At 44.3% G+C, this 24688-nt stretch overlaps 2 protein-coding genes and 1 long non-coding RNA gene across 6 annotated transcripts; 1 reads left to right on the top strand and 2 right to left on the bottom strand.

Annotated features, from left to right (window-relative positions):
• The first annotated feature begins 522 nt into the window (after positions 1–522).
• Positions 523–13761, top strand: chm (CHM Rab escort protein). 3 transcript variants are annotated; one of them, XM_026310340.1, is made up of 18 exons: positions 523–613; positions 2237–2303; positions 3230–3302; positions 3417–3541; positions 3733–3839; positions 4137–4198; positions 4406–4552; positions 4941–5057; positions 5357–5468; positions 5562–5784; positions 6720–6797; positions 10253–10360; positions 10623–10686; positions 11154–11250; positions 12380–12478; positions 12583–12651; positions 12870–13015; positions 13456–13761. In XM_026310340.1, the coding sequence occupies exons 1-18, from the start codon at positions 562–564 to the stop codon at positions 13618–13620; spliced, it is 1911 nt and encodes a 636-aa protein (XP_026166125.1). In that variant the 5' UTR covers positions 523–561; the 3' UTR covers positions 13621–13761. The 3 variants fall into 3 exon arrangements, with proteins under 3 accessions (XP_026166125.1, XP_026166126.1, XP_026166127.1); XM_026310341.1 differs by lacking the exon at positions 12583–12651; XM_026310342.1 differs by lacking the exon at positions 13456–13761 and having other exon boundaries at positions 12583–12732; positions 12870–13003.
• LOC113132347 (uncharacterized) lies at positions 12834–16264 on the bottom strand. Of its 2 annotated transcripts, none has more exons than XR_003295882.1 (4): positions 15915–16264; positions 15572–15668; positions 13444–13550; positions 12834–12988 (listed from the first exon to the last, which is right to left on the bottom strand). It is a non-coding gene; the product is annotated as an uncharacterized LOC113132347 (long non-coding RNA). The 2 variants fall into 2 exon arrangements; XR_003295883.1 differs by having other exon boundaries at positions 15572–15665.
• Positions 16265–17080: 816 nt separating this feature from the next.
• rps14 (ribosomal protein S14) lies at positions 17081–20464 on the bottom strand. The gene is made up of 5 exons (XM_026310286.1): positions 20378–20464; positions 19183–19334; positions 18751–18912; positions 18415–18491; positions 17081–17189 (listed from the first exon to the last, which is right to left on the bottom strand). The coding sequence occupies exons 2-5, from the start codon at positions 19329–19331 to the stop codon at positions 17122–17124; spliced, it is 456 nt and encodes a 151-aa protein (XP_026166071.1). The 5' UTR covers positions 19332–19334; positions 20378–20464; the 3' UTR covers positions 17081–17121.
• Positions 20465–24688: the final 4224 nt, after the last annotated feature.

Raw genomic sequence — 24688 nt, 5'->3', positions numbered from 1 at the left:
CCCGGGGCCTTTCTGTGTGGAGTCTGCATGTTGTCCCTGTGTCTGTGTGGGTTTTCTCCCCCCACAGTCCAAACACATGCAGGTCAGGATTAGGGTCTGAACCCAGGTGGACCCGGGGCCTTTCTGTGTGGAGTCTGCATGTTGTCCCTGTGTCTGTGTGGGTTTTCTCCCCCCACAGTCCAAACACATGCAGGTCAGGATTAGGGTCTGAACCCAGGTGGACCCGGGGTCTTTCTGTGTGGAGTCTGCATGTTGTCCCTGTGTCTGTGTGGGTTTTCTCCCCCCACAGTCCAAACACATGCAGGTCAGGATTAGGGTCTGAACCCAGGTGGACCCGGGGCCTTTCTGTGTGGAGTCTGCATGTTGTCCCTGTGTCTGTGTGGGTTTTCTCCTCCCACAGTCCAAACACATGCAGGTCTGGTTGGTTGGTGGCTCTAAATTGTCTGTAGTTGTGAGTGTGAATGTGTGTCTGTCTCTGTAGATGGTGGATCGATATATTACTGATTGATCAGTGATGATCTGTGATTAATGGTCCCTGTCACGTGACTCCCTGGGAACAACATGGCTGCTGAGGACCTGCCGTCTGAGTTTGACATCGTCATTCTGGGCACAGGTACACGAACAGCTGTTGTTTATTCTAGTATTATAATCTGGCTTGTGTGTCTGAACACGTCTTTCCTCGGTATAACAACTGTTCGGTTCAAAATGTCCCGGATTCCCGGGATTAACTGGTCCGAATCGGGAATACAGACTGGGTTAGCCTGGGCGTTAGCTAGCGGCTAACAGCCAGTTCATTCTCAATGACTGCAGCTAGCAGCTAGCACTGGGGCTGTGCTGTTAGTTATGAACAAACACGGACGTGTCAGTATGGCTGCTGTTAATGTTAGCACTCGAGCTAACTTGTCTGTTTCCACATGTAACGGTAGCAGCGTTAGTTTATTGCACCGTGTCTTTAGCCAGATGCTAACGTTAGCTCCCAGTACTGCTAACAGGCTAACAATTAGCATCGCAGCACAGATGTTTCCAATGAAGGCTAATGTCTTAGCAGGCTAACTGACGCTAACTGATGCTAACTGTTCATGTGTTAGTTCATCATCGTGTGGTAAAACTAACAGTTTACCCATAAAGTGATAGATAATCAATATTCACCGAAGGAAACGAGGTTCAGTTGTGTTATTGATAACTTCAACATCAACCCTTAGGTGCCGTGTAATGCACAGACTGAACAAAAGGGAATAGTTGTGGTTTGATCTTTTAATCTATCAGGTTTAAAATCCATCAATCAATAATCAGTCTTATAACGTCCTTAAAGGAAATAGACCACAAACCCCAACATGCCCAGTTTGCCCAGTTCACTCTCATTTCAGTATTTTATCATCCTGTTGTGGATTGAAGTCAAGATAAGGAACCGTATTGATCCAGATTTTGCCTGGTTGCCAACAATAAAGTGTCCTAATGCAGTGGATCAGGGTCATGAAGGGAGGTCATAGGGTGAGAGGTCATCAGAGGGGTGTGTTACAGAGAAGGTGAGCAGTCTCTTTGCTTGGACAGCTTCCTCCTCTCTGCCCCATGTGTAATGGGTCCAGTTCCACCTCCAGAACAGAACCAGCCCTTCTGATCAGTTTGTTCAGTCTGTTGAAGAACCTGAGCGTCCCCAGAAACCCGTGGCCCTGGTTGTACGGTGCATTCAAGAGTGTTGTCCGACGGAACTTCCAGGTATTTGTGGTCCGTGACCTCCATGTAAGTGTCCAAGTAGGTGTAGGCATCCTGGAGGCTGGTAAGCAAAGTGAAGAGGGTCAAAGGAGTCATTAGAGTCCAAAACACAGAGATCCTCCAGCTGCTGGAGAACACATCAGTGGCACAGTCCAGTTGAGCCTAATCAACATTAATGATTTGACATGTTGGTTGTAGACAAATTATTGATTCAAAAATAGACAGATTCCTGAATGTTCTCAGTGAATTTCAGATTAAAAGCCTCTGTTTACTTTCAGGAGGGTGAGGGGTCAGAAGGGGTGTGTGTGTGTGTGTGTGTGTGTGTGTGTGTGTGTGTGTGTGTGAGAGATATAAATCAGGTTCTCATTGTCTCAGCTGACTGCAGAGTGAAATGAAACCTTGGGCGAGCGAGGTCACAAAGACAAGGATTGAGAGGGGGAGAGAGAGGGGCCGTTTACACTTCAGTCATCCTCCTTGTGTCTCATCCTCTCTTCCTCTTATTGATTATTGATTGTGTGTTCAGGTCTTGCTGAGTCGGTGGTAGCAGCAGCCTGTTCCAGAGTTGGACAGAGAGTTCTTCACCTCGACAGGTTGGTTCTCACACTCATACTGATGTTATTATTATTGATCATCAATAATGTGGAAATGGACCAGTCAGTCTAGTAATGTCACAGATATTAGGACCTGTTAACCTGTTAAGGTTTTAATGAATAAATGAATATTGTACAGATAAACTGAAAATAGTTGGAACAATCAGTGACATTTCCATAATCATTAACTGGTCATAGTGGAAATAATCCAGAAAATTCAGAGATTAAAGTTTAAAAACCCCTAAATAATAAAAGGGTTTTATCTCTGACTAAAATTAAAGCTGTGTTAGACTTTTTTTAAGATATATTTTTGGGCTTTCTTGCCATTATTTAATTCAGCAGGTTGCAGAGAGACGGACAGGAAATCTGATCTAACACATCTGTGACAAAGAATTCGGTCAGACCGTCACATAATAATCTAATTTATGTCATTTTACTATTAAATCTGCTGAAACGCTGTTTAAAACAAATACTGACCATTTGCAAATGTACTGCAAAAGTGTAAATGTAGAAATCCTGAATCTATAGAAATGTAGAAATGTTTTTATTTTTGTCCCATTTAACTACCAACATGTGTTTATTGAATATTCTATGCAATGGTTTAGTTCAGCATTTATTTATTTATGGAACAGTTTATTTAGTATTTAAAATATCTATTTTTTACCAATTTATTTTGTTATTCTTGAATGTGAATCTGGGGACATTAAGTTGAAAACACTGAAATCTCTGAAAGCAACTTTAAAGCAGATCTGACCTATTTAGCAAAAGAGGAGAATTTATGTGACTCTGCTTCTTTAAATTCGGCAGTGTTAGTCTTTAAATGAGTTACGGTGATTGATGAAAATATAAGCACAAAAAAAATAACAGGCTTTTATTGTGAAAGGTTTCTCCTCAATATGTGGTGACATCTTCCTGTGTGTTGGCAGGAGGAGTCATTACGCAGCAAACTGGGCTAGCTTCACCTTTAACGGTCTGCTCACCTGGATACAAGAACACCATGTGAGTACAACGCTGCACTCTTAATTGGCTGCTGGGGTTACCTTTGTGTTCCTGCAGGAAAACTACAAACATGGAGGACTTCTTAGGTGCTGACTGTTGTTTGTGTGCCGGTAGGAGGAGTCTCAGCCAGAGGAGCTTCAGGATTGGTCGAGCCTTTTAGAGGAAGGGGAGGAGCTGATATACCTGAACCCCTCAGACTCCGCCTCCATCAGGAACCTCCAGGTGTTTTGCTTCACCAGGTGAGATATTTCAGATTTGTGATTTAAAGCTTTTGAAGCAGCAAATCTTGTATAATGCCAGTGAAACATTTTTCACATTAAGCTGTTCAAATAAAATGATGCCTCTGTTTTTTTTTGAAGACTTTAATTGTGATAGGTCTACAGGAAGTGTTTCATTTCATCATGTTTATAATTCAATGACTTGTTTTCAGCGAGAAAGATGAAGAGGAGGAGGCTCAGAGTGCTGTTCCTCCAAGCACCACAGAAGAAGAAAAAGGAGAAGCAGCTGATGACACTGTTGATGAGACTGAATCTGCAGGTGTTGATCACATATCCAAAAGAAATATTGAGCCTTCATTCAGACACTTCAGTATGAGCTTAAATCTGTTTAACTACAGTGTCAGTGAAAAAAGGTTTTTGCTGTTTTGACATATAGTCAAACTACAAAACACTATATTGAATATCTAGTCTCTAAAACAGCAGCTCAATGTGATCTCACTGAAGAGAACCTGGTCAAATCTCCTTTGTGATTAATTGGATTAAATATGTTTTCATTCAGAGGTTTAATGCAGGACAAAGAAAACATCAGACGGTGTGTGTGTATCTTTTATTCCAGATCCCAAAGAAGAGGAATCAGAAGAGAAACCTGAGGAAACAGCAGCCGGGCAGGAGGGACAGGTGAGGAGGGGGCAGGGATCAATACATTCAGATTTGACCTTCTTCTGTGGGTAGTGTGAACACTTCAGACCTCTCTGAAATCAATAACTGATCGATCACATCGAACAGAGTTAGGGTGGGCTCTGCGGTCTAAGGGCGTACTCGCACTAGGCGGTCATCATGAGTAGGCATTACAGATGCATGACAGACAGATGTTTCCAACCACAGGGTGCCCAGACTGCAGGGGAAGGGCCCGAGGTAGATCAGTCACACCCCTCTGTTGCTCAGAGCCAATCCGAGCCAACCAGGAAGAAGATCAGCTACGCTCAGCTGGTAAAGGAAGGGCGCAGGTTCAACATCGACCTTGTCTCTAAGGTAACGCAAAATAACGTTTCTACATAACCCCAGCCTAACACCTATGTGAATAAACACATGACAGCTTAACGATGCATCTGTGATATAACAACACAACAGATTTCTAATATACCAATATGATATATGTAGAAATATAATGAACCAGAACAATAGTTAGTGTGCACCATGACAGTAGCTATATAATCTAACATAGCAGGGTAACGTAACACAACAATAGCGCAACAGATAAATATTTATAGTTCATATCATAACATAGTGTAAAGTAATGATGTCATGTTGGCTTCATTAAACACCTGAGAATCAGACCATTGCTCGCTGTGACTGTGATGTTTGATTGGTTGTTAATGATCAGGTATCAGAAGATGAACATCTCCTCTTCTTCCTTCAGCTCATGTATTCTCGTGGCTCATTGGTCGATCTGCTCATCAAATCAAACGTCAGTCGCTATGCAGAGTTCAAGAATGTCACCAGAATACTCACGTATCGCCATGGCAACGTGGAACAGGTGTGTACAATCTGTCAGTTCACCTGTCTGTCTCTTAGGTGCCCCGGTGCAGAACCTACCTCTGTGTACCTGTCTGTCTCCCAGGTGCCGTTCAGCAGGGCTGATGTGTTACCTGTCTGTCTCTCAGGTGCCGTGCAGCAGGGCTGATGTGTTACCTGTCTGTCTCCCAGGTGCCGTTCAGCAGGGCTGATGTGTTACCTGTCTGTCTCCCAGGTGCCGTGCAGCAGGGCTGATGTGTTACCTGTCTGTCTCCCAGGTGCCGTGCAGCAGGGCTGATGTGTTACCTGTCTGTCTCTCAGGTGCCGTGCAGCAGGGCTGATGTGTTTGCGAGTCGTCAGCTGTCTGTGGTAGAAAAGAGGAAGTTGATGCGTTTCCTGACTTCCTGTGTGGAGGAGACAGAAGAGCAGCAAGGTAAGACACCTCACCTGTCTATCTGCTGACATTACCACCTTCATATGAATCGCATGGTATTGTGGGTAATGCAGTGCTGCATCTTCCCTGTAGCCTTCACTGGTCGGCCATATTTAGATTTTTTGCGTGACCAGCAGTTGGGAGACAACCTGCAGCACTTCCTGCTTCATTCTATTGCCATGGTGACAGAGGACACGCCCACAGAGGTGGGGCTCGCCTCCACGCGTCACTTCCTCCGTTGCCTGGGTCGGTATGGCAACACACCCTTCCTGTTTCCTGTCTATGGCCTCGGTGAAATACCACAGTGTTTCTGTAGGTAAGGATGTGTACACCTGTCTCTCTAGTTTTACTACATATACTGCTAGTTCTACTAATAGTACTGTTATTACTGTTGGTACTACTACTACCACAAGTACTGGTGTTCCTTCTACTACCATTTTTTTCCAGTGCTAGTACTACATATACTACACCTACCTCATGCTACCACCTGAGCTGCCAGTGCACTGCATGTGTCAGATACTACAGTAGTACTGCAGTATTTGACAGTACATTAATTTCTCTGGAGACAGATTGGTGAGTCTCTGTAGCAGTCTCATTAGCACAATACATGAATATTAATGAGGAGGAGTCGCCAGGGGCTTATCTGATTTGCATATTAGATGATCCTCGGCGGATATTACTGCTCGGACACACACGTTGGCATACCAGCATGTTAACGCACATACACACATTACCATGCACACAGACATTGCCTTTATTCAAAAAGTCTTAAATGTTGACGTCTGAAAATGTTTACTGGAGTATCACAATCACTTATTTTACACAGTTTGATTACTTTCAGTCCTATTGTATTGATTTATGAAGTCATTCTATTGATGTGTGTGTGTGTTTTCCTGTGTCTGCAATGTTTTGTTTTTTAATCAAGACCACACGCACACATCATTAGTTCATGTGTGTAATCCAGCTCAGTGTGTTGTGATGAGAACGAGCTGTAATGAACCTGCGATGACAGACGTGCTGCTGCAGATGAAATGTGTCTCAGTAAGAAAAGGTCATATGTGAAAGGCTTTGATTCATGAAGTCGACTGTAATTTGATTGGGGGAGGCCCATGAATGACTGTGATTGGCTGAGGCAGATCCACGTAGGATTTTATCAACATTTATTTCATTTCCTGTGCAGCTCAATGAATACAGCTGTAAATGTCACTCATCTTCTTCTGTTGATTGGCTGTCACACCTCCTGTGTTTCAGGATGTGTGCTGTGTTTGGAGGGATCTACTGTCTGAGGCACTCGGTCCACTGCCTGCTGGTGGACAAAGACTCCAACAGGTACTGCTGCTACTCCCTCTGCTCCTGCTGTACTCCCTCTGCTCCTGCTGTACTCCCTCTGCTCCTGCTGTACTCCCTCTGCTCCTGGTGTACTCCCTATGCTCCTGCTGTACTCCTGGTGTACTCGCTGTACTCGCTCTACTCCTGGTGTACTCGCTGTACTCCCTCTAGTCCTGGTGTTCGCGCTGTACTCGCTCTACTCCTGGTGTACTCGCTCTACTCCTGGTGTACTCGCTCTACTCCTGGTGTACTCGCTCTACTCCTGGTGTACTCACTGTACTCGCTCTATTCCTGGTGTGCTCATACTCGCTCTACTCCTGGTGTACTCGCTCTAGCCCTGGTGTACTCACTGTACTCGCTCTATTCCTGGTGTGCTCATACTCGCTCTACTCCTGGTGTACTCGCTGTACTCCTGGTGTACTCGCTGTACTCGCTCTACTCCTGGTGTACTCGCTGTACTCCCTCTAGTCCTGGTGTTCGCGCTGTACTCCCTCTACTCCTGGTGTACTCGCTCTACTCCTGGTGTACTCGCTCTACTCCTGGTGTACTCGCTCTACTCCTGGTGTACTCGCTCTAGCCCTGGTGTACTCACTGTACTCGCTCTATTCCTGGTGTGCTCATACTCGCTCTACTCCTGGTGTACTCGCTGTACTCCTGGTGTACTCGCTCTAGCCCTGGTGTAGTCACTCTACTCCTGGTGTACTCACTGTACTCGCTCTATTCCTGGTGTGCTCATACTCCCTCTGCTCCTGGTGTACTCCCTCTGCTCCTGGTGTACTCCTGGTGTACTCGCTGTACTCGCTCTACTCCTGGTGTACTCGCTGTACTCCCTCTAGTCCTGGTGTTCGCGCTGTACTCCCTCTGCTCCTGGTGTACTCGCTCTACTCCTGGTGTACTCGCTCTATTCCTGGTGTGCTCATACTCACTCTACTCCTGGTGTACTCGCTGTACTCCTGGTGTACTCGCTGTACTCCTGGTGTACTTGCTGTACTCCTGGTGTACTCGCTGTACTCCTGGTGTACTCGCTCTAGCCCTGGTGTACTCGCTGTACTCGCACTATGCTCATGAGGTCAAGGCAACAGCAGGTTTTAGGTTCTGGGGCATGATTGGAAACCCCTGATCTAGGAGATCCATCCATCCATCCATTTTCTACCGCTTATCCGGGGCCGGGTCGCGGGGGCAGTAGCCGAATCAGGGATACCCAGACTTCCTTCTCCCTGGACACTTCCTCCAGCTCTTCCGGGGGGACACCGAGGCGTTCCCAGGCCAGCCGGGAGACATAGTCCCTCCAGCGTGTCCTGGGTCTTCCCCGGGGCCTCCTCCCGGTGGGACATGCCCGGAACACCTCCCCAGGAAGGCGCCCAGGAGGCATCCGAAACAGATGCCCGAGCCACCTCAACTGACTCCTCTCGATGTGGAGGAGCAGCGGCTCTACTCCGAGCCCCTCCCGGGTGACCGAGCTCCTCACCCTATCTCTAAGGGAGCGCCCGGCCACCCTGCGGAGGAAGCTCATTTCAGCCGCTTGTATCCGCGATCTCGTTCTTTCGGTCATGACCCAGAGCTCATGACCATAGGTGAGAGTAGGAACGTAGATTGACCGGTAAATCGAGAGCTTCGCCTTCTGGCTCAGCTCCTTCTTCACCACAACGGACCGGTACACCGACCGCATTACTGCTGCCGATGCCCCGATCCGTCTGAGGTTAAATGTTGGATCAATAATGTGAGGACTCTCAGACAGGTGTAGGATTTAGTTTAACTGGAGATGGAGATTTATTGAGCGATCTCTGTGACAGTTTAACTACGTCTTTGTCATTAACAAGGTTTTTAACCTGTCATGGGATTTTACCTTCAGCACAGGTACCTGACACAGGTGTGTGTGTGTGTGTGTGTGTGTGTGTGTGTGTGTGTGTGTGTGTGTGTGTGTGTGTGTGTGTGTGTGTGTGTGTGTGGGAAAAGCAGTGATTGGACGATAATTCATCATCAGTAAAATATTCAATTTGTGGAGGGGAAATGAGCTCATAATTTAACCTCTCATGCTCTTCATCACCTCCAGCACCACTGTCGTCCTCCTCTATCTTCCTCCTTTCACCTCCCTCTCTCTCCACCTCACTGACTCTCTCCTCATCTCTCTCTGTCAGTTTTTCTATCATTATTTGCCACCTCATCAGCTTCCTGATTAGATGATTGATTGACACACACACACACACAGGTCGTCTCTAGAAGGTCACACACATCATCTGTTGTCATGGTGACATTAGTCGGTTAGCCTTTCTCCTTTGGGCAGCTTGTCCTCCAGGTGTCTTTCTCACCTGGACAAGTGTAAACAGCCACTAACAGCAGCAGAACGGACAGTGGTCAGCTGCTGTTTGCAGTGAACCCCTGGATGCACAGACAACTGTCCCTGAATCACTGTGATACTGAAGGAAACTTAAAAACAGCAGGAATCTGAATGAAGTTCTGCAGCCTCTGTTTCTTCTGGTTTCTCTGTGGGTTTATGGAGGTTTACTGTGGAGGGACACCAGAGATAATGAGACTCTCAGGAAGTGGAGTCACACTGAATCACATCCACGTTTTTAACGTCTGTGTTCAATTCTCAGACTTTGGACTCTGAAAACCAGGAGGATTTTTGACTCTCAATATTCAGTCTGAGTGTTTTCCTCCAGGCCAGTCCTGCAGTCCATGGATCTCATCTCATAACAGAAACGCAGCAGGGAGACACATGAAGAGCTCTGCCTCTGTCTTATTACCATCACTGTATTATCTTTATGTGTGCGTGACCTTCTAGTCCTGGTGCGTCCTAGTTTATATAGATCTATGTGCTGAGTGTCAGGGGTTATGGATGAGCTTTTGTGTGCATCATTATTCCCAATAATGGATTTCTGTGGCTCCTCACCCTTGAAAAGCTGCAGAGTACGACTTAAAAAATCTATCAGTTTTATAATGAAATTCTGATGCAGAGAGTGATGAACAGCTTTGAATTAAATTTGAGATAATTCTGTGTTTCAGTAAACTGTAGGAGGTGAAAGTTAAATCTGAACCGTTGCTGTGCATTTTTTTTCTTTTTTTCCATTTTAGTGACAAGGTGTGTAACCCTGCTGCTGTGGTGACTGTAGATGAGGGTTGACCACAGTTACTCAAAAATGACTCTTGTCTTTTGGGACCATGTACACTCAGTAAGGTCCATGCAGGAGACCCCAGATCTTCTAGTTTTAGCACCATATGGATGTTTCTTGTTATATTGTCATATATATATGAAATAGACTGTTGTAAAACAGGAAGTGAGCTATAAAACAGAATCACTTGGTGTCTGACAATATGTCACAGCAGGAAGTTGTTTTAATGTGAAGGGTCTGAGCTCAAAATGCTTGTTGGAGGTTTCAGTGTCTTTTCTACAAAATCTTCACACCAGCATCTATGTCAGTAACATCACTGCTCCTCGTCTTCTCCCTGTCCAGGTGTAAAGCGGTGATTGACAGCCGAGGACAGCGAATCAGCTGCAACCATTTCGTGGTTGAGGACGGCTATGTTGAGGCAAACCGAAAGAATGTGGCCACACCCACTAGGTGAGGACTGACCAATCAGCAACCACAAAAATCACCAGTGCGCTGGCATGGCAGCAGTGTCGTGTGTAAAGTTGTATATTGCTCCATTAGAGTGAAGTGGTGTTTAAAACCCAGAGGTCATCTTGTGTTTGACACGGCTGTGCCTGTCCCAGGTCTTCAGCAGGGGGTGGACAACAGGCAGGACCTGTTGACGTTGTTGTTGGCTGAGCTTCAGGTGAGTCTTCTGAAGGTTTTTGAACCTACCTGTTTGTGATGTGTACAGGTTCATCAGCAGAGCCGTCCTGATAACCGACGCCTCCGTCCTGCCCAGCGGCTCCGACCAACACGTGAGTTTGATTTAAAAAAGGTGTTGGATTTATTTCACATTAGGTTAATGTTCAGTTCCACCTTCTAAAGGTTTTTGTCTTTTTGAGCCTTGAAATGAGAAACAAAGTGTTAGAATGAAGCTTCAGGTCAGAGGTCACGGTGTCCTACAGCCACATTATGGGATTTTGATTTTAACAAAGCTGAGATCTGGTGAAAAGCTCAGACAGGAATAAAGTCAAATAAAAAGTCTATTATTAAAGAAAGATCCCTGAGTTCATCTGTCTGAGCACACACACACACTCACACACACACACACACACACACACACACACTCACACACTGGCCCTCGGCCTGTCTGTCACACCTTCAGTAATTAGGTGTGAGTTAAATATTTGAAATATTGAATTAGGTTTGGTCAAAGAATTATTTTTATTGAACACTTTTGTCCACCTGTCTGTCTGACTGACTCTCCCCTGTCTATTTTCAGGTTTCCATGGTAACAGTTCCTCCAATAGCTGCGGGTTCCCCGGCGGTGAAGATGGTGGAGCTGTGTCCCTCCTCAATGACCTGCATGTCTGGAACATGTGAGTCAAACACACTTGGGCTGACTTCACCTGTGCACACTGTAACCAATCGGTGCTCACCTTGTCACATGACCTCATCTCACCTTCAGCTTCTAATATTTCTTTACTCTTCTCCATATTTTCTAATATTTATTCATTCTTCTCTCATCACCATATTTCTCTTTGCATTGGTCTTGTTTAATCTCGTTGCATCTCATTCTGTCTCATCTGACGTTCATGTTTTCTTCATGTCTTGACTCTCAGGCCTCATTTGTTCCAAATTTATCTTTTTGCACATACTCACTTGTTATAAGCCTGAAAATGTTAAAGCTTCTTTTGCTGCTATTTGCTGGACTACAGGTTGAGGAGCCGTTATTTCCATACAGCTCTGACAGTGTTAATATTCTAGTTATTATTAATATATATGTTAAAAATGTTAAATATTTGCAGCAGGAATTGATGATCAGTGTGAAACTCTGCAGCTGAAAATCCTCCAGGGTCCTGAAACTGATGAATGACCGACACACCTTGTGTGTGTGTGTTACGCCTGTCAGACCTTCATCTTCTGCTGTGTTGTCCTGATGCTGCAGTGTGATTGGTTACTGAGTCAGTGGGCCTGAACGCCTTTAAAACAAAACACCATTTATCACAGCTGCTCATCTCCACCGCAGACCAGACTCCAGGCTCAGATCAGGCTGCTAATGTCACTAATTTGTCTTAAAATGTATTTACCCATCCATCATCTGTACCCCCTTAGTCCTAACCAGGGTCCCAGGGATCTGCTGGAGCCTATCCCAGCTCTCTTTGGGTGAAAGGCAGGGGTCCACCCTGGACAGGTCACCAATCCATCACAGGGCCAAAATGTATTTAAGAGGTTTAATTTGAAAACCTTACAGCACCATTTTCTAAACATTAACATTTAATTGATAATGTGTCAGTCAGAACTGGTGGATTCCTTCAACTGCAGAATCAGACAGTTTGTAAACCTGGTTCTTTGAGACTGAGGAGGTTCCCTTTAAATCAGTGTGTTGATGTGTGAACTGGGGCCTGGGACGAGTCTTAGGACCAAAACATTGAAAACCAAACCCAATCAGTCTGTTACCATGGAGACCACTGTCATCAGATGTTTGATGATTTTCTGTGTCTGTAGATCTGGTCCACCTCACCTGTCAATCAGTTGGCTCTTCCTACCAGGACTTGTCGCCAGTGGTAACCAAGCTGTTCCACACACCTGAGTCACATGACCAAGGTAACACACACACACACACTCGTTAACTTTGTCTCCTCACTGACCTTCTCCTTTTCATCTTTAACTCATTCATCACTTTTCCCCTCTGGTTTTAATTATAACAGGAACAACCTCCAGGAACACACACACACACACACAGGATGGATGGATCCAGGTAGAAAGATTCATCACAGGTGATGGAGGAGAAAACAGTGAAACAGTCAGACTAGTCTGTAGCTGAAACTCCACATGACACCAGGTGTTGTGTCTGACAGGTCAGACTCATTCAGTTCTAGTACAGGTGCAGTACAGACACTGTGTATTCTTGAGGGAACAGTAGTAAAAGTACTGACAGAGTAGACACCACATACTGAACTGAAGTATTTAATGAAGTATTTATTTCTGTCTGTAGAGCACCGTCCATCCGTTCTCTGGTGTCTCTACTTCAACATGGCTGATGGGGATGGAACCCAAGTCCAAGGTCATAACCTCCCGTCCAACGTTTACCTGTGCTCCGGACCAGACGCGGATCTGGGACACGACCACGCCATCAGACAGGTGAGACACGGACAAACAGGCAGAAAGTGGGTACATACAGTACAGACAGACAGAAAGCCAGTCAACCCATCATGTCTCTTACTGACTGTGACAGGCTGTCTGTCAGAGACGGACACTAAGTCAGTCATGTCTGTCTTAGTGTCCGTCAGACAGTAAGAGACGTGACTGACTTATTGCCTGACTGTCTCAGACAGATCAGCACAGACAGTAATATAGACAGTAAGAGACATGACTGGCTTACTGTCTGCTGATCTGTCTCTTTCTGACTGATGCCTCGACTGTCACTGTCTCTGCTAGACAGCCCGACAGTCACAGTCAGTAAGACCTCTGACTGACTTTCTGCTGTTCCGGCTGTCAGAGACAGTCAGTCAGACAGTAGCATAAACAGCCAGTCATGTCTTTTACTGTCTGACTGACTGTTAACTCACCGTCTGTTTCAGGCGGAGTTGATCTTCCAGAAGATTCTTCCTGAGGAGGACTTCTGTCCTCCAGCTCCAAACCCTGAGGACATCATCTATGACGGAGATGGCACCAGCTTCCCAGAAGAGGAGGAGAAACAGGAAGAGGAGCTGGTTGAGGAACAGGAAGTACAAACTGAGGAGTAACCTTACATAGCAGCCTAAACCTCCTGCAGTGCATTGTGGGTAAAAGTTGCCTTCATTATTTTTGTATGATTTATTTTCTGCTTTCTGTCCTATTTAAATATTGTACCAAACACGCAATAAAGCTTCAACTGGACAAACTGAGTTCAGACTTTTCTTCACTCACAAAATGACGAAAAACTGCTGAACAACATGACAACGAAGACTCAGAACCACCGCAAGAACATTAAAACCCACCAGACTCAAAAAGATACAAACAGCCACACAACCCGTGTAAACAAACACAAAACCACCACTCAACAAAATCTTAGACTTAAATACAGAGACTGAAACTGGAGCAGCCACTGTCACAGTCGGCGGGGAGTCCTGAGGCAGGTAGGTCTCTGACAGACTGGTGGACCAGATTCAACTTCTGTAGAGACGCTGTGACACCTACAGTCCGTTTCCCTAATAACAAACCCTGGATCACTGGCAACATCAGTCCTTAACGGAAAAAGGAGCCATTTAAAGCTGAAGACAAAGGTTGTGTCCGAACGTCCAACTAGACCCCAACCTGTCCACAGTAACAGGGGTGAGGCTGCAGCTACAGAGACTGGCTCAGGTGGTTTATGTCCAAGGCTGCTTAAGGACTGTGTGAACCTCTACACAGGATTTTCAACCTGGGTCTACAGTTGGAGAGGTGGTGCCCACACCCCACATTATGGGAAGGATTCAGTACCATTCAACCAATCATCCTCACAGACAAACCCAAAGGTCTAGGGTGGTCCCCTCCATTGTTTCCTGGATCACATACGACCTGACAGAAAGGCCACAGTTCCTCAGGTTGGGGAACTGCATCTCTGGTACTTTGGAGCAGCACAGTGGCCCCACAGGGGACTGTTCAGGCCCTGTTCCTGTTCAATCCTGAGTGTTGCCACATTCAGAAATATTCAGATGATACGGTGATGTTATCAGAAATGGACAAGTAGAGGTTACAGGGGCCTGATAAAATCCTTCAGGGACTGGACTCACAGAAACTGCCTCTTACTGAACCTCTCTAAAACCAAAGAGAGGGTAGTGGATCTTCAAGGGTCTAAGCCTCCTCCTCATCCAGTCCCAGCCCACAAGTATCTGTGAAGACCTGGACAATGAGTTGGACAGGTCACTGAACACAACATAAAAAGGGCAGAGCAGCGTTAGTGAGAGCTGACAACTCCCACTAACGAGACCACCTGGATTCACCTTTGGACGAGTAAAGTTTATCTCAGTGACGACAGAAACACACAAAACGTCAAAAGACACTAACTCCAACCTCCAGAGCGGACTCAAAACCACCATAAAGACCCAAAACTAACAGACTCAAAACCACCACAAAGACCCAAAACCACCACAGACCCAAAACTAACAGACTCAAAACCATCACAAAGACCCAAAACCACCACAGACCCAAAACTAACAGACTCAAAACCACCACAAAGACCCAAAACCACCACAGACCCAAAACTAACAGACTCAAAACCATCACAAAGACCCAAAACTAACAGACTCAAAACCATCACAAAGACCCAAAACTAACAGACTCAAAACCATCACAAAGACCCAAAACTAACAGACTCAAAACCACCACAAAGACCCAAAACCACCACAGACCCAAAACTAACAGACTCAAAACCATCACAAAGACCCAAAACTAACAGACTCAAAACCACCACAAAGACCCAAAACCACCACAGACCCAAAACTAACAGACTCAAAACCATCACAAAGACCCAAAACTAACAGACTCAAAACCATCACAAAGACCCAAAACTAACAGACTCAAAACCACCACAAAGACCCAAAACCACCACAGACCCAAAACTAACAGACTCAAAACCATCACAAAGACCCAAAACTAACAGACTCAAAACCACCACAAAGACCCAAAACCACCACAGACCCAAAACTAACAGACTCAAAACCAAAACAGACCCACCTCGTGTGTCAGCTTCTGGTTTTTCTTCTACCTTTGGAAACAGGATGTTCCCACATGTTCAAACTACCCACAATCCCCCGGGAAACACAGCTGCCTGCTGGGAAACAGAAACAGGGCATTCCGTTGTTTTTGATCCAGTCAGAATAATCTGCTGTTTTAAACCGTTGGACGCTAAACCCGGATTTATAAATCTGGGTCCGAACGTGGATCTAAAATCTTCATACAAAAAAAACCAAAACAAAACAGGCAAATGTGGTTTTTAATCAGACTTTTATCAAACTGACCGGAAGAAAACTTTCCACATAATGAGAAACTGTCAATGACCCGGTTTGTAATAACTCACCTGAGAACAGGTGAGTCGGAAGACTCGTCTTCTAAACGTCAACAGGAGCCGAAGGGTCGCTGGGTCCAGAGTCCACATCCAGTCACTCCCTTGATGAAAATTTTATACTTTGGACCATCCGCCTTGAAAACCCGAAGACTCCGCTACTGCTCCATCCGTCCGACTTGACCTTTACCCTTTAGGTTCACGCATTTGACCCTAAAACCGGACGCGAGTTTTTTTTTTACTAAGAGTCGGTCTGGTGCTGCCCCCTGCTGGTCGAAGGCCCGAACTGCACCTGCAGGGGCTGGACACAATAACAGAAACGCCTGCTCTAAACTACCAACTGCTGTGTAGGCGTCTGATCAATGAAATAATCGATCAGGTCACATATTGATGAGCAGCTGAAAATAAACCTGATGTTCACGAAACATTAAAACAAACTCTTCAGCTTCTGCTCAGGTGTTTGTTATTTTGTCCACAGCCTGATTAAATACTAAAAGCTGCAGGTTTTGGCCCCAAACCTGTCTGGAAACCACAGGTTTCTCTTTTCAGCATTTCAGACACCAAACGGACCTCGAGGCTGGAAGCAACTTTACCAATAACAGGAGCAGTCTTCAGTCCCTGCAGCCACCAACCAAACTCATTTTATGTTTTTAACCAAAACCACCATTTTAACCTGTTTTACTGAGTCACATGATGCTGTTCTAATGTAGAATTGATCCTGGAAGTTTCTGTTTAGCTTTGGAATATTTTGTAAAACAGAAAAGCCTCCCCTGACACATGAACTCGTAAAACAAACACTAGTAATCAAGTTCCTGAGCCTGCTGTGAAACAACGAGCAGGTGAACTGAAACATATTTAACATGGAAACAGTCTGTCCTGGTCAGACACGGCTTCATTAAGAGAAGCTGTGGTTGATCCGGACTGAAGCTCGTGTGACTTCCTGCGTCTTTACCTCAGACGTTGAAATGAAACTAACTACTGTCCAGGGGAAACACACCTGCCAGGTAAAAACACGACAGGAAGTTGAAACTGTCAATCAACCATCAGCCCAACAGGTCAAAGTTGCTGTTGAGTTATCAATAAACTGAAGGTGGAAACAAAACCTGCTTTGTCCTGGACAACCTGAAATATCAGTGATAACCGAAGCAGTTATTGATCAACGATCAGACGTCACACTGACGGGAACTTTAAAGTTTTTATTGACAGGAAATGCTGGTTCAGTTTACAGACGTCGACCGCGGCGTCCACCCTTCCTCCTGGTCGAGTCCGAGGGGATCGGGGTGACATCCTCTGAACACACACAAGGAAGAAACAAAAACACACGAAGAAGAAACAGGAGGTCAGACAGCAGCAGTGAAGCTTTAGCTGCATAAAACGAAGCCTGAACTGTTTGAGGTTTGTCAGGACCTGGTTCAGTCAGCTGACAGTGTGAGCCAGGTGTGGACAGGTGAGACAGGTGCATGTTCATGGCGTCTTTAAACAGACTGAACAGAATTACTGACAAAAATGGAAAAGACTCGTGCAGCAGCTTCTTTGGGAAACTTATGAACAAACTGTGTCACAAAGGGAAATACAGCTTCTTTAATTCAAATGAACAGAAACCGTCGTATTCTATCTAGTTATTCATGATGTGATCTGCTCTATTTGTACCGATTCTATCTTATCTGTCCTTCCAAACAACTTGTCCTGTGTCCATGGCAGGTGATTTCTCACATTTCTTATCCTGCAGCCTTTGAGGTTTTCAGCATCCTCAGCAGGATAAAGCAGCATTGCAGACCATCTTTGGGCCCAGCAGCTGCAGAAACTTCAGCTGTCACTGCCTGAGAATCTGGACCTCTCAGCCAGATACTGGTCTGAAAAGGCCAAAAGGTCCGTCCTGTCCCAGAGACTCTCCCAGGCCTGAATGTTGTCCGGGTATTAATGCTTCCTCATCTAGTCTGTTCAACAAAATGCAGCCCTTGCGCAGAGGAACCAGTGGACTGGGCCTTTATCCTGGATACACTACACGCCGCCCTCACCAGGAACCGAACGAAGCTTCTTATAATGTCAACAACTACAGTAACGTGTTCATCAGCCCCGTGACGTCTGAGCAGTAATGACTGCACATGGATCATAAACATGATTGTTACCATTCAAATTACAGCAACATGCTGAAATGAGTGACTGGTGTAATTTAATGCAGGATAAATAAAGTTGTGCATCATATTTAGAGAAGATCATAGAATGAAAACATTAAGTTGTAACAGGACACAAGTTTCACTGGGATCAACCACAGCCTGGTGCTGACCTGCTCACAGTAAAACCTCATTTAGCTTCTTTAAGCTGCTTTCAAGCACCAGAGTCACGGCCATAATAATAAATATTTTATTTTCTTAAATGTCTCATTAACAACCACTTGGCCTGTTCACTGTAATGATCAGTTTAATTCCAATAGTTATTGATTAGTTTTCTGTCTGAGCCTTCTGATCACAAATGGCTTCTTCTGACAAACATTAGAAATAAATAAATTATTTACCAATGCGTCCGATCTTCATGCCAGATCGAGCCAGAGCTCTGAGAGCAGACTGAGCTCCGGGACCAGGAGTCTTTGTCCTGAAAGGAGCAAAGCACCATGTTAATCATCTGACCCAGTAACAGGTGTGGAGCTCAGAGCAGGGCAGAACTTTCAACAGAAATTTGTCATTTTATCACAGACACCTTCAAACTGTTCTGAGCTCTGGGTCAAAGAAAAATCAAACTAAAATAAATCAAATCAACACGATGCCTCGGAATCTGCAGACATGTTCATTTGAAACTCAGGTGCAACGTCCATCAGGTTCAGGCCTGCAGACAGAGACAGGTGAGTGTTTACCTGTTGCCTCCGGTGGCTCTCAGCTTGATGTGCAGCGCTGTGATTCCCAGCTCTTTGCAGCGCTGAGCGACATCCTGAGCGGCCAACATGGCGGCATACGGAGACGACTCGTCTCTGTCCGCCTTCACCTTCATCCCACCTGTCACGCGACAGATCGTTTCCCTGGAAACAGAGAGACACACCTGTCAGAGCAGGTAATGACACAGGTCTCTGCACACACCATTCACTGAGTCTTCTGTTTCAGTGTTTAGACTAAACCAACTATCCCAAGCTGATCAAACTGTTAGACTCCCAGTGTGGTCAGGCTCAGTGCAGGCTCACACCATGTTTCAGACTTTAACACTGAACTTCTGAATAAAAACCAACGAGTCGGACTGGACTTTTATTTAAAGCAGAAACACATGAAGCAGCAGAAATCAAAGATCAACTTACTTCCCAGAGAGATCGGTGACGTGCACGAAGGTGTCGTTGAAGGAGGCGAAGATATGACAAACTCCAAACACGTTTTCTCCTTCGGCCACCTGAGGACCCAGACTGATGACCTGCTCCTCCTTCTTCTCCTTCCCTTTACGAGGAGCCATCGTCTGAGGAGAAGAGAGTCAAGGAGAATTACAGCTGTTCCTCCAGCGCTTCATGACACCACGAGTCTGTTTCTGCACCCACACACAAAACGTCCAAACCCAGCAGGTCCAGCCACAGACCAAGTCAGAAAAACAGCCGGCCAGTGCAGCTGCAAACAGTCTCATTAAAAATCACCCAGTTATTTAAGGGACACGTGGATTTCACGTCTGAACAAGAAACTTCATTCAATCAGTTTTGTGAAAAACCATTAAAACATTTCAGAACTAAAACCTGAACAAAAGAGCAGAACAGGTTCAACGTAAAAGTGTTGACGCCATTAACAAACGTGTTGTCACCTGCAGGCCGACAGGTATCCCAAACACTGCACACCTGTCAAAACAGCCCATCACTGAGCTACAGGTTTACAGTCCTGACACAAACCGGGTCGCACAGGCCGATGATGCTTCAGTCTGAGGCAGAAACAACGTGTTTCAGCAGGACTGTCCGATAATGGAATCACACTGGTCACATGGTCACTCAGCCCCCGGAGAGATGCTAACATGCTAATTCTTGTGAATATAATACACGTTCGGACTGAGACAGACCCGACACAAATAAACAACCGACACAAATAAACAACCGACACAAATAAACAACCGACACTAACCCTGAACTCGATTCTGCGCAGTAAGTAAAGACAAGTTAGCCGGGATGCTAACGTTAGCCGGTTAGCTTCTGTCAGCGGGCGCAGTTTCACCTGGACAAAAATAAACTGGCGCTTTAATTCAAAGTGCGGGAAAACCTCTAACACACCTGTCCGACCTGTGAGAAAGGTGTCACATATTTAACCAGCTTTCATTCCCGCCCCTGGAGCGGACACGGCGACATGTTGGCGCAGACACTGAAGAGAAAAACGTCTAAAAACCAACATTTGTTTTTTTCAGATACACAATTTCAGCGCGAACAGACGCGGACAGTCGCACGGACCCGGCACGGACTCGTCCTGTTCTCGGATGATGGTTTAAAACACAGATTCAAGAAGGATTAGACCCTGAGCCGGACTCACCGCTGTGCGTCTCTTTGCGAAGCAGAAACAAGAAAGGAAAGAACTTCCGCTTCCGGAGCCAAAGTTGACGTGTTTCTGCGCGGGAAGTAGCTGCTGCCGCCACGTGGTCTCTACGCGGAAACACAGGCTTTATTTTTATTTGTTTATTTTTTGTTTGTATTATTGCACTTGTGTCAATAAGATCTCAGTCAAAGTTTCTGGTCAATAATCAATTTATTGATCTGACTGATAATAAATTGTTGGTGGAAATTAAACTGAATGAAACCAAAGAGAACAGTAGAGTCCAAAATCAATAGAGGTGTTTTTAAAAAGATTTACATCATGTTAATAATAAATGTCACTGCACACGTCAGTAGAGTGGTTCATGCTTTTAATTTGAGACTGAAGAAGGAATCAATTCAACTAACCAGTGAACTTTATTTGATTAATATTTAATTTGATCAGTGGTGATGATGATCAATTCTTTCTTGTAGATCTCCACTTTTGAAAGTGACTGCTCTTCTTCTACTACTGTGACGACCACATGGTTTAACTATGAACACGTTATGTTGAAACTGAGGCTTTGGTGTCTTCCAGCTGCTTCCTGCTCAGGCGAACTGTGGTATTTTCACACATCACACTAAACGATTGGATCACAAGGAGAAAACATGACAACAATGTGAAAACAGACCAATCAGAGTGTAGCGTTTGAACACCTCAGTTTATTTACAGAAACACTTTAAACACGATGCAGAAGAAGAAAATACAAAAGATAAAAACGCACACGCTCCCTCTCACACGTTACACACTGAGCATGCAGCATTAGAGTCCAGTTAATACAGTACGATACAATATCCATCATAGGAGAGAAAGCTGAGTGGATGTGGAGGAGCTGATTATTGATCATTGATTATTCATTCTGCAGAGTATGAACACTGTGGATGGGAAACAGCCAGGACCAATTCTGTGTGACCTCTGACCTTTTGATTTTACTGTCAAAAAAGTAGAGAAGCTTAATTTAAAACGTTTATTTGCTAGTGGATATTTATTTGTTAATCAAATGTTTGTCATTTCGGCTTCTAAACTGAACAACAAACAGGATCTTCAGACGCTCATACAAAACTTCACTCCAGCCTTTAGTTTCGTTTTAGCTTCAAGTCCTTTAAAAATGAAAGAACGTACCTGGAGTTTAGAGAAAAGTGAGGAAATATCATAACGTGTTTTGTTAAATAATGAGAAAATTGTTTACATTCAAGTTTACGTTCAATAATTATTTACGTGGTGAACAACTTGGGTTTTTTAAAAGTCTGATACTAATATTTACCAAAATTTCAAATTAGTTTGTAAGAAATCGACAACATACATGTATATTACTTTTTTCTTGTCTTTTATTGTTTTACTGGTATTTGTCTATTATGCCACACCTTGTGAGCTGCTAAACATCTTCTGTTGTTCAACACAATGACAATAAAAATCTATTCTATTCTACACAAGCCAAAATTATTTATTAGTATTCTTCACCAACATGTGAAGTAATGTTGACAGTATAATGAACGGTATTAACACTTTACTGAAATATTGTTTCCAACACACATTAGGATTTTAAAGCAGATTCTCATAATTTTTCAAATTTGTGAACCATAACACAAACAATTATTTAGCTCACTGGCTAATGTGTTTTATTCTCTTCATTCTCCTGAATTTAATTTTCCGAGAAATTTGAATTTGGGCCGATTTTTCTTGCAATTCAATTAAAATGAATGGAAATTATTGTGACATTTCCCCCAATAAATGCTCCTATAAAGCCTGAAGCTACACTGATCACGACATAATAATAAAAAACAATAATGTGTTCCTAAAGAAACTAATGGTGTACCATTAGTGTGGAAAACGCCTTAACAATGTTTCCTTAGCTTGTTGGCATTATTAGCATATTTAACAGTGAGTGACCTTGTCCAGTCCTGCTGTTTCCCGTCACGTCGATGAGAAAAGCTTCCTGTGGTGAACGTGACTCGTTGCTGTTGGTCAGACTTCAAAACAGAGACCTCCAACCCCGATTTCACCTGTCTGAGCCTCACCAAACGTTTTCATGATCTGCTCTGGATCACACATCTCACAGATGACCTGAGGGTTGTACGTCACTGCTTTAGGTTCAATCAGATAAAAGCTGAACATCTGGCTAAAAACAGGAAAACACATCATAGCATCTGTTCATAGGATCACCATGAGAAATCTAAGTTGAATTATTGAGTTTCAAGCATAAACATCAAAATAGTTCTAGAAAGTGACATCTCAGATATTTGCAGGGACCATCTCAGAGTCCTGCCACTAATAAACAATACTTTCAAGTGTCTTAAAAGGTCAAAGTGGAGGTTGCTTTAGAAAACACAGACTAATCTACGGTAGAAAACAGCCATTCACTCTGCAGGCACCATTTGGAGTCCCGACTGGGCTCGCATGTAGTTTGGGGGGAACTTACTGAGAGGAGGCTGAACTGTGCATCAGAAATCAGGAAAAATTCATTCACCTTTTAATTTAAACAGTTTTTTGATGAAAAAAAACGAATGTAATGAAACATAATGTGGCGAAAAACCCGTCTAGTGTTTAAGGAAAGAAGCTGCTTAAAAGCTGAGCTGCTCGTTGTTGTCGGCTGGTGAACAGTCATGAAGCTGCACATCAGTGAGAAAATGTTTCTGCCTGAAACAGTCTCAGTTTGTTACTGTCCAAAACATCAGAACAGCAGCTTTTCATGTCCACGTGTCACATCAAGTCTGTGAATTTAGAGTCTGTCTGTGCTTTGGGCGTCACAGCGTTAGCTGACAACCAAGGGCAGCACAGATCTTAAGCTTTGACATTAGTGCAGAATATCTTGTTTTCCTGAACACAAATAAAAACATCCCTGGATAGTCTGACAGATTCATATTTTCCATTGTTGACATTTCTGCTTGAGTTGGCTTTAAGACTGAACAGGTGAGCACCCATATCAGGCTTTGCTCCTTATGTAACGCCATCTGGTTCAATTAGTGACATCTACAAAGAGACTCCGCCCTTCTTTATCCAACCAGCACACCTGGTCGTGCAAAGGTCAGCTGGAAGCAGCCCCTAGTTGACCTTTAACCCGACATTCAGCCTCCCCAGGCCTTTAGTGTTTCCTGAGCCAGGACACCAAATGGCGCAGAGATGTCGTGTAAAGTCACGGGCAGCGTCGCTGTGGCAAACACATTCAGCGATTCTAAGGGAACTCATGTCACTCTAAGATGCACATCATACTAACAAAAGTGATAAAGCTAATAATACACAATGTGATCTCTACAGTTTGATTCACACAACGCCAGCACTGCAAGTCTGTTTCAAACATTCAAAAGCTTTTAAATATACAAACGCGATATATTGAGATTAATGTCATCATAGTAAGAATCTGATTGTACAAAGTTCTACATTCTCCCGACGGTAAAAAGCTGCTTAAAGCCTTGGAGACGAACACAACGGGTCAAAAGTCGCAGAATATCAAAGTCGGCTCTGCTGGCGTTTAGTTCGCTCGTGGCCAGTAGACACCGTTGCTCCTGGCGAGGAAACAAAGCTAACACGTCCGAGTCGAGTCACCGGAGAGCAGGAAGCTCAGCTGGCAGCCGCGAACGACAAAACACAGCAGAGACTGAATCCGAAACACAAAACACGAAGTGAAGTCCAGCATGCAGCAAATCACATAATCTGTACAGAAAGTAAACACCATCACTGAGAGGAAGAAATACAAGCTTTCCATACAGAACTCCAGTCAAAAACCTAACGTTTTAATAACGCTGCCGTTACCACAAAACCTCATATCTCCAGAAATAAAATTCACCAACAAAACTGTAAAATACAGCGACTCTGAGCAGGCAAGTTAATATTTCATTTCACGATCCAAGATGCACTTTTAAATTTAAATCAGAATGTTAAATATCAGATATTAGAGCGCTAAGTCGCCTCGAATAATAAAACAGAGATATGAAGTTTCATTTAGTGACCACACCGCCGACAGACCAGCTCAACACCAGAGGCCCAGAAGAGACAAACGCAGAACCAAATTCATCAATTAGGGAAATTTAATTTGGCATCAGCTGATATTTTCCACTACAAGTGCCAAACTAAAGAATTGGATTGTACGTACATAAAAAAGTACATATTGTGTATTAGCCTGGAGAAATTCACTAGTTTAAGATCAAATATATGTCACGTTAATATTTGTTGTGTTTTATGAATGTAGTTTTTCTTAAACATGAATTTTCAAAATCAGTATCAGCCTAAAAAAACGTTTTCAACGTATTTAGCCACATTAATATAAATTCATAC

The sequence above is a fragment of the Mastacembelus armatus genome, unplaced genomic scaffold, assembly GCF_900324485.2.
Source record: "Mastacembelus armatus unplaced genomic scaffold, fMasArm1.2, whole genome shotgun sequence".
In the NCBI taxonomy this organism is placed as follows: Eukaryota; Metazoa; Chordata; class Actinopteri; order Synbranchiformes; family Mastacembelidae; genus Mastacembelus; species Mastacembelus armatus.
This window is presented reverse-complemented; position numbering and strand designations above follow the sequence as displayed.